This window comes from Branchiostoma floridae, chromosome 13, assembly GCF_000003815.2.
Source record: "Branchiostoma floridae strain S238N-H82 chromosome 13, Bfl_VNyyK, whole genome shotgun sequence".
NCBI classification, from domain to species: Eukaryota; Metazoa; Chordata; class Leptocardii; order Amphioxiformes; family Branchiostomatidae; genus Branchiostoma; species Branchiostoma floridae.
In genome coordinates, this window is record NC_049991.1 from 5,483,965 (window position 1) to 5,493,403 (window position 9,439).

Consider the following 9,439-nt stretch of genomic DNA (forward strand, 5'->3'; position numbering starts at 1 on the left):
AATGTATTCAAACAAGGAATATAATGTGCCATTGACAAGTCTAAATACATATACCACAACAGACGGTCTCACAACGCCACCTATTAATGATGGTGGATATTGCAACGTTCCGCAAGACGTATTGCAAAATTAGCCATTATCAACAGGGGGCGCTGTGAGACCGTCGGCTGTCAGATTAAACATGGTAGAACCATGTATGTGATTCTGGTGCGATTATTCTCCCAGGTTGCTTGAAAATATGGATCTGTTCACTGTTCATTTTCAAGAAGAAGGAAGATTAAGAAGTTGTGACTGTGTGTAACATAGCATGCAATAAAGGTAGTTGCTAGAAAGGTAGTTGCATTATTTGCGTAATTTATACATGAAATAGAAAACGTTCACGATCCAAATCATAGTCTCAGATTCGACACCTTCCGTGATCACGCAGCACATGTTATATTTGGCTGTCCCTCAAATAAGGCTTTTTACCTCTCCTCCAACAAGTTCATCCGTACTACTTTATGTACCCGCGTCATGTCGCGCATAAATACTGTGTTCTGCTACCATTGAAGGATCGCAGGCTGGCTAGCAGAACACGCGGTTTTACAAACAGCGAGTTTCTGGATGCAGTTTGTTTGGTACGTAGGTTTTGTACTCTTTTGGTCCCTGTAAAAACAGTACTGATACATGATATTGCTTGTTCGCTGTTGAATATCTCGGTCAAATTGGCATTTTATTTGATAGTCAAAGCAAGGAGGTTGTAAAATAACAGGCCTAGTTTGTTGGGGAGGGTTTGACTGAACATGCTTTGCATTTTGGCATTCTGTTTTATTTTGTTTTTCCAACCCTGAGAGACTACCCCGGCGAGCATTTTAGTAGAACGTTATCATTCCCAATCTTCACGGGTTGACTACAAACTGTTTAATAGAAGTCAACGTAAGATAATATTTCAAAGAGTAAGGCCCCGAAATTGTAAACAGCCCTCGTAGAGTCTCGACCATTGTTTCGATTTGCATAACAATGTCCGGACGGGCTTTGTTTCCTAGCCGCAGCGCTACACCTGTTCCCGCACGCCACAGTCAGGTGGTTAATTAACCCAATTATGAAAGGCAACCAATCAGAGGGATTATGCAAATAAGCACGTATGCTTTCTTTCCAGAGGATGCCTTTATTGAAGTCGCCGCCAACCCTCCAAACGTCGTGCCTGGATGTGGTGTGTAGACTGCCCCAGGAGGAGTGGAGCAGGCCACACATCGCCACATGGCTTCCTAAGATCACCAGCGAGAAGCAGCCACACAACCTCTGTATTTAAAGGCCTTGTTCTGCTATAGTCAGACCTGTATTAGCGGTCACCTTTTCATAGCGACCACCTGGCCATTGCAGTCACTTTGTGTTGGTCCCTTGGATTTTTCCCATTGACATAAGCATTAAGAAATAGTCTTGGTGGTAGCGGGACTGTTACTGTCTGACAGGGTTAATAAACGTTGTAGCCAGCACCCGTCCTTCCGTCCTTTGACGGAATTTTGCAGGTGGGGACGGAAAAAAATGTTGCCCATTCTGTCCTCTGTGACGGACAAAAATGGATATGTAAAAAACATTCAGCCTGAAACCCTTGTGTAATTTTTTTTAGTCTACTGGTCCAGTAAAATTTACAGCTCAAAATGCAGGAAATGGCATTTCAAAGGGTCTAGATTTCAAAATTTTCCGAGGAAACATGCTCCCGGATCCCCCTTGGAATGGCACACTGTGCCTTTGGCGCTCATTTTCATTCAAAATTGAGGGGACGGAAAATGATTTTGGGCTGGCTACAACCGCTGCGGGAGTTACGCGTGCCTTGAACGTTAGAGCACAAGTTTTTGTCAGCTAATTTACCAACATTGCGCAATTGGCAATATCAATCATTTTCGGTAGATTTGACTTTGTAAAGTTCGTTGAGTTTTGAGACGATCGAGACATTGTTACTTGGTAAGAAATATTAGTGGGTACTGAAATAATGTGCAACTTATTGCTCGTGGACAATTGATCAGCATTTTCTCTATCGAAGCCGCCTGTCTATAATGGCCACATTTTCCCAGTCCCTTGAGTGGCCTCTATAGACAGGTTTGGCTGTATTGCCAAAACTTAATTCTTCAAAGACAAAACACACTGGTTGTAATTCTTTAAGCTATAATTCTTTAAGCTGTATGTTCAGTGATGTACCAGTTGTTTCTCAGAAAAGTGCATTATAGAACCCTATGCACACCTAGTACCTTAGGAAGTGTAGCCTGGTCTGTTAAGACTCGAAATACCACTTGCATATGCAGGTCATATGGTCAAATTGGAGCTATGCAGGTATTTCTGGTGTCTACCTGCACTGACCAGTTTATGTACTGGATTTTATACATAAATATCATATGATGTAGGTGTATGTGGATTACTATTAGCTATTAGCTACATTAACTATTACCACCTATAAAGTATAAAAGAAAAAATAGCAATGGTTCCTGAACAGTTTTAGCATAATCCATAGTTCCTACATTCAGTGTGGTGCAGGTAAAATCTGTCTGGTGCAGCTTATTTTTAGTGTTGATGTCACGGTGGCATGGTAGTGAGTCAAGTCAAGGATCAGGACAGAGGCATGATGTTGCGGAGATGATAACTTTATTCAGAGATCAAGTGGACACGTCCTTTCCCTGCCACGTCTCTCGGTGGAATCCTCTACCCTGATACGTGTCCCTTCTCAAACCCCTCTACATCTGGTCCCACTTAGTCCGGTGACATTCCCCACACCAGGGGTTAACAGTGACTTAACACGCTGTCACTTCGTGACACCCTCGTGACATTACCTTAGATTTAGCAAAAATGTCCTACAATGTTGGCAAGTTTTCCCTGATCCAATAGATTTAACAAGTGACAAAGATGACCTCTGGTGTGTTGTTGAGATTATAATTTATGTTGCAGGTGCAGATTTGTACCAGGATTTACTTGATCACCTGGTCAAGACCGAACAGCTGCAAGCCTGGCACCTGGAGCATGTGGCACACCAGAGTCTGAAGAGTCTGCGGCTGGAAAGTTCTTTGAATTCCAAAGTCCTTGATGTTGACACTGTTCAACTCATCGCTATGAGATGCCCTGTAAGTTGCGTATATACATATTCTCGAGTCCTAGATGATAATTGCTGCACTCTTTTATCGTTATTAGGTCATGTTGATTTGATTTTTTTGGATATCATCGTCTGGGAACTCCAAACTGATTAGCAAATAAGATAAAAGTTTAGCCCCAAAACGTTGTCTTCCTTTATGAAATCCAAGTCAGGAAGGTTGAACACATGACCAAACACACAGAGCATTGGAATACAAAACAATGTATTCTTTTTGTTCTACCTTGAATTGATGTTGGCATTCTATAACACTATGATGTGTTTTCTGATGTATTTTTTTAGTCTATGGCATATATGTGCTCATTTTGCAACTGCCTTGAACACTTACTGTATGGTTGATTTATTTTTGAAATAGCACCTAATAAATCTATTCAACAGATAGAATTATTCACAAAAGTCTTTGTATTTTACATACTTCTAGTACTTTCACCATTTCTCAATACAGTTTTTTTTTTCATTTCACCATTTTGGATGACAGTGTACATCTTTAAAACATACCAATGTAATTGAAGTACTCGTAAACATGGTCAATGTGGGATTCAAGTTGTGATTATTAAGACTTCACTGAAAAGCCTTTATCTAATATACACAAAATTGTGTTATTCATTTTCATACTTATTCAAATTCTTGCATTGAATTTAACATGTGCAAATTTTTTAAGCTTCATCATTGCTTCTTTCTGGTGAATGAATCACAAATTTTCATGTTTTTTTTTTATTTGCAGAACTTGGAAGACGTCTCATTGTTCAGCTGCAAAGAACTGCCAGTTCAGAGTATCCAGCTGATCACAGGAAATCTTGCCCATCTGAGGGTGCTGGACATCGATTACACCAAAGCTGATGACGCCACCATGAAAACTCTGTCCCGTGGATGTCCCGAAGTGGAAGAACTGAGAATAAGGAGTACCAATGTCACAGACATCGGCTTGTTTGAGCTGTGTGGTTTGGGGGAATCCGGGGAGGGGTGCAAGAAGCTCGCTCGACTGTGGATGCACGATTTAGCCAAAGTCACCCTCTTTGGTGTGTCCTATGTGATCAGAGCATTGAAAGAGCTGAGAAGTGTATTTACTGAGCACAACATAGGGCTTGTCGTGTACGGCATTTACCAGGAGTGTCTTCTACACAATCTTCCATTGCTCCCTCTCAAACTGGACTACATCAACTTCACATCAGAGATTGCCAGGCAATCACCAGGAGAGAAAGTGTTCACACTGGCACCTGCCTCGTACATCAAGGGTCTGATGTTATGTCCCAACCTGAGAGATCTTGTGCTTAATGTAGGGATGTTGGCAGACATGGATGAAGAGATTCTGCTTGGTCTTTCCCAATTGACTCATGTAGTGGTTGCAGACTCCAACCCAGAGCTCGACGATGGCTCATTTCATCGCGACGTCGTCCCCTTCTTGAGCAAAGTTGGTGCTAAGATGGAAAGGGTAATGCTTGTTGATTTCTCGGATGTGGACATCCTTCTTGTTGTAGACCGCTGTCCTATGGTGAAGAGTTTAGTATTTTCGAATGTACAAGGTATTGCTGCACAGCCATACTGGCAAGTAAAAGACTCTGCTCTCCAAAACATCGAAAGTTTTCACCTCGACATCCTTGAAGACAACGTACCACAAGAGTCTCTCCGATACCAGCTGGAGCGAGTGCTGAAAAATGCCCCAAAGTTGAAATCACTGCGCCTTGAGTACGTGCACTGCTTCACGGATGACTTCATGTCCGATGTGATGAAGTGTAACAAGTTTGAGTTTCTCGAGACTTTGGACTTGATCGAGTGCCATGGCATCACACGGAAAACCATCGAGGCATTGATGTACAGTAACACAGCAGAGAACTGCAGCGAAGTGGTTGTGAGCAAGTGTGACAATCTGAGCAAGACGGACCTGGACTACCTGGGGGAGCTAGCAGCGGTGGAAAACATCAACTTCTCTGTGGTAGACGAATTTGACGAAGAGTATGATGCAAATAATAACAATGGAGAAGAACAGCAGGAAGCAGAACTGGACATATCAATAGATTAGGACTGAACATGTACAATATTATCAAAAAAATATTTGATTCTTTTGAGGTCCCAGATTTGTGGAATCTTTTCGTGCATAATCGTTACAGTTGCATAGAAGTAGAGCAAATATTCAGGCTTCTTAAAGAGAAAAAAGAATTCCATTGTCAGGCAAATATTAAAAAAAAACAAATGCTCAATGTCCAAGAGAAATTTATATGAATGTCCGAACAAGAGGATTTCTGAATTTGTGAAGGGTCCTTACAGAAAATTAAAGGAAAAATATCCCAATTTGTATAGTCTTGTACATTGGACCAATGAGGTTTAAAAGGGTGTTCGTTTATTTTTCAAATGGAATAACCCTAAAAAACCTGTTAGGCCACACTAATTTTACGGATGACATACGCGCGCGTATTGATTTTTGCATATTCTCAAAAGATGTGGCCACATGTCACCCAATAGCATACCTGGTCAATCAGAATTTTATACTTGCCAGAGGATCTGCTCTCCAGGGTAAGGGACACATTGTAAGGGTATGGGACCATGAAACCCTTGTTCCCATCTATAAACAAGAATTGCGATAAAACATTATTATTTGTTCCAGTAAACAATCCGCCGTTGGCTAATCTGAAAGTTGCAACACTAACACATGGTCTCAAAGCGCAACCTATCAATGGTGGATATTGAAATAAATTTGTGACGTGTTGCCACATCAACTATTATCAATAGGGGGCGCTGTGAGACCGTCTGCTGGCACATACAAGCATTCTAGTGTTCAAGCATGTAAGGACCAGGCATGTGACTCTGGTGCGATTTTTCTCCCTGGCTGCTTGAAATGAGTCTGTTAACTTTTCATTTTCAAGAATAAGAAAGATAAATAAATTGTAGTACTCCTAGTATGCCATGTGACGTGCTACCAATAATTCTCTTTCTTTATAACACACACATACACACATGCACATAGGAGAGTATGGTCTATGAAACAAAAGATTAATTTTTGTTTTCTGAATTCACACTCCACTTTTTTGACCTTGGAATTGATGTTAACATTTCAAACATTTTTCTATCTATGGCATATATTTGCTCCTTTTGTAGCTACGATTAAGAGCATGGTTGAAAACTTTTTTTGTTTTTGGAAACACCTGATGTTTATCAAAACAACATGACCTTATTGGTATGCCAATCTAACTACACATATAAAGATGACAACTGAGTCTGAATTTGTAGGGAAACTGTATTGTCTTTACAGGAGTATACATGTTTTGACTACCATCTTGGTTGCATGTGAAACTAACATAAGAACACAGCTTTACTCTGTGAGCTTCCATATGTACATGTTGCATGGCACATAGATACAATGTATCTGACCATTCAATTTAAATCAATCTCAAAAGCTAGTAGAAAAATGTAAAGATATAGTCAGAGATACTTGACTTTTTGTATCAAATCCTATGGTTTAAACATCGACATTCACAACTACACATTTTATATGCATGGTACCAGTATGCTGAGTATGTTTGATACAAATATATAGAAAATTTGATACACAAGCTTATCAAGAAACAGTCTTTCATGTGGTAGTAGTTAAAGCAAGCTTGTACCATTTTTACTTGCATCTCATACAGATCTTTTTCTATTTGGTCCACAAGTTGAAAATAAAGGTCCAACAAAATGTGTGCTACTCCAGGCTCCCCTCAGACAGAATGGCACGTGCCAGGTTCCTCGCCAGGGCCAGTCTGATCAGGTCCAGCTTCTGCTTCTCCACTTCCTGTTGACCCTGCAGAGGCATGATGAGAAACTCAGCATGACCCGGAAGTACAAAAACAACTGAAGGACAAGGTAGCAGAACACAGTTTTTGGCCTATGGGGATTTCTATAGTTAAGGGCCTCAAGGTGACTGTCTTCGACGCATTAAAAAATATAGTAGGGTGCACTTACTTGGAATACCAAATTTGGATATGTTTGAGTTGAAGGTACAAGCCACAAAATATTAAAAGACAAAAAAATGCTGTCAGCGTATCGTCTTCTCACGCCCTCTTTGAAATGCCCCTCTGTGGAGGTCACAGAACTGCAGCCGGCTCACGCTAGAAAGGCAGTTGCGTAATGGGGCGCATTTATACACAAAATAGAAAACTTTCACAATCCAAACCAAGCAGTGTCAGAGTCGACACCTTCCGTGACCACGTAGCACAGTTTATATCTGGCTGCCCCTCAAATAAGGCTTTTTACCTCTCCTTCAACAAGTTTATCCGTACTATTTTATGTACCCGCGTCATACTCCCTGGGGTTCGCCCACTAATACTTTGTTCTGCTACCACAATCCATGAGCCAACAACAAGTCATGTTACATAGAAGCTAAAAAAAACTGTAAGTCTAAACAGTACCGACACCCTTGAAAAACATTCCCAATACCAGAACTTGAGATATCAAATGTGGAAGTTCCACTGCAGTACCGTAGCTAGCCACCAGGGAGCTCAAAATCTAAATAATTTAAGGTCTCCACAAACAAACATAAACGCATACACACATAAATACACACAAACATACAAACACTACCAAAAACATAACCTTCTAGGCAAAGGTACTAAGATAACAGATTTGTCCATGCCTTGGTGGGCTTGAGCTGGGCGTCGCCAGGCTGGTCTCCATGGAGATATGCAGATGACCTGAAGGAGAGACTGATGTCCTCCAGACAGTTCATCAGCTCATATGTCTGCTGGGTGCTGAAGATGACCTGTAGGACATTCACAACAACATTCAGATCTACAATCAGAACTGGCTGTCCATCACAATTCAAATAAAGAACACACTATTTCGCCTATGGGGATTCACATGGTTAAGGTCACCCCAAAGTGAAAAGACCCCAAATGCATCAAAATTTATATCAGGGTGCTGAAACGCAAGAGGGGAGAGTAAAACAGAAAGAAACAATATATACAAATATCCTGACCGACCCGGGAATCGAGCCCGGGTCATCCAAATCACAACAGTAGCAGCCTAACTGATCAAGCCAAAAGCCTGACAGGCGTTTGGCATGGTTAGTTAGCGCTACTTGAACCCCCACTGTTACAGTGCACAAGAAATTTAATATGTTGAAGTTGCATCAAATAAATCTGTCCAGATATGCAGCTAATAATGCACTCTTCAGTACAAACCTGATGTGATATGCCTTGAGGTAAACAAACAAAATTAAGTGTACAACTCAGACATCATCAGCAATAAAACAGAAGAAAATGTTTTCTTACTTCCTCAGACTCCAGTAGTGGGAGGGCATCAGTCAGTAATGTCAACCAGAACCTGCAGGAACAATACAACATTTCCTCAGGTATGGTTCATAACTTCATATACTAGTATATAGCAACTTCTCTCCAGGGTTAGACAAGTCCACTAGCCCGATTGTCCAGGGCAAGTGAAAGTGCTGTTCGGGCAAGTGCATGACCTACCCTACTTGCCCAATCGGGCAAGTAAGATTTTTCCATTTAGTGAGATTTTGATATACATATACTTGTTACATTTTACAGTCATGACATCAAGCATTGGTCAACATAGAAAAATAGAGTCAATAGTAAGAATTCCTTTGCTGGAAGTGAAAATTCATAATTTTATGAAAGTGACATTTGAATTTTGGGCAAGTGAAAAATTGGTTCGGGCAAGTAAATTGTTTGTGTGCTTGCCCGATAGGACAAGTGAATTTTAGATAACTTGTCCAACCCTGCTCTCTTTGCACCACTACCTAGCCGTCAAAAGAAGGAACATCCTTTTCTAACGGGCACAGCTCCAAATCAATAAGTATCACCAATCAAAATCAAGTTTCTATGGTCAAAATAACTGACATACTTCTTAGGAGCCATCCTATTGGTCAGGAGCTGCAGGAGGAGGTTGGCTGCGGACTTGAACTCCCACTCTTCGTGAAGGCGGTGGAACTCGCGGTATTTACCTACAGGGATGACAGACAATAAACTTCCATTGGCTGAAAATCTAACCACTTTTCATATAACTTAAAATGACAATGTCTTCTCCTCTGCACATGACCATATTTGGTGGCATTTGCCGACCATTGGCAGGTCAACTTTATACGACCATATTTGGTAGTTATCTGCCTTACATCAGCATGTGTACTCTACATGACCATTTGTGGTTGTTGTGCACCAAATATTTGGTGCACAACAACCACATTACATGTATTCGCCTAACATTAGCATATATTTATCATTATGACCATATTTGGTAGTTATTCACCTCATATTAGCATATGCCCGCTACATAACCATATTTGGTAGTTGTTTGCCCAACATTACCATATGCCCCCTACATACAACTCCA

At 40.9% G+C, this 9,439-nt stretch overlaps 2 protein-coding genes across 3 annotated transcripts in view; one reads left to right on the top strand and one right to left on the bottom strand.

The window, feature by feature from the left end:
• The first annotated feature begins 163 nt into the window (after nt 1–163).
• On the top strand, nt 164–5,407 carry LOC118429057. 2 transcript variants are annotated; one of them, XM_035839406.1, is made up of 5 exons: nt 164–225; nt 552–617; nt 1,139–1,283; nt 2,920–3,092; nt 3,843–5,407. In XM_035839406.1, exons 1-5 carry the CDS (start codon nt 193–195, stop codon nt 5,136–5,138), a joined length of 1,713 nt encoding a protein of 570 aa, XP_035695299.1. In that variant the 5' UTR covers nt 164–192; the 3' UTR covers nt 5,139–5,407. The 2 variants fall into 2 exon arrangements, with proteins under 2 accessions (XP_035695299.1, XP_035695298.1); XM_035839405.1 differs by lacking the exon at nt 164–225 and having other exon boundaries at nt 459–617.
• Nucleotides 5,408–6,550: 1,143 nt separating this feature from the next.
• The window catches only part of LOC118429056 (nuclear pore complex protein Nup85-like), a 14,123-nt gene continuing 11,234 nt past the window's right edge, over nt 6,551–9,439 (bottom strand). Inside the window, exons 18-21 of the mRNA XM_035839404.1 lie at nt 8,954–9,053; nt 8,362–8,413; nt 7,725–7,850; nt 6,551–6,893 (exon numbers count right to left, since the gene is read on the bottom strand). Of these exons, the coding sequence (XP_035695297.1) occupies nt 6,795–6,893; nt 7,725–7,850; nt 8,362–8,413; nt 8,954–9,053 (377 nt within the window). The 3' untranslated portion in view covers nt 6,551–6,794. The remainder of the gene's footprint in view (nt 6,894–7,724; nt 7,851–8,361; nt 8,414–8,953; nt 9,054–9,439) is intronic.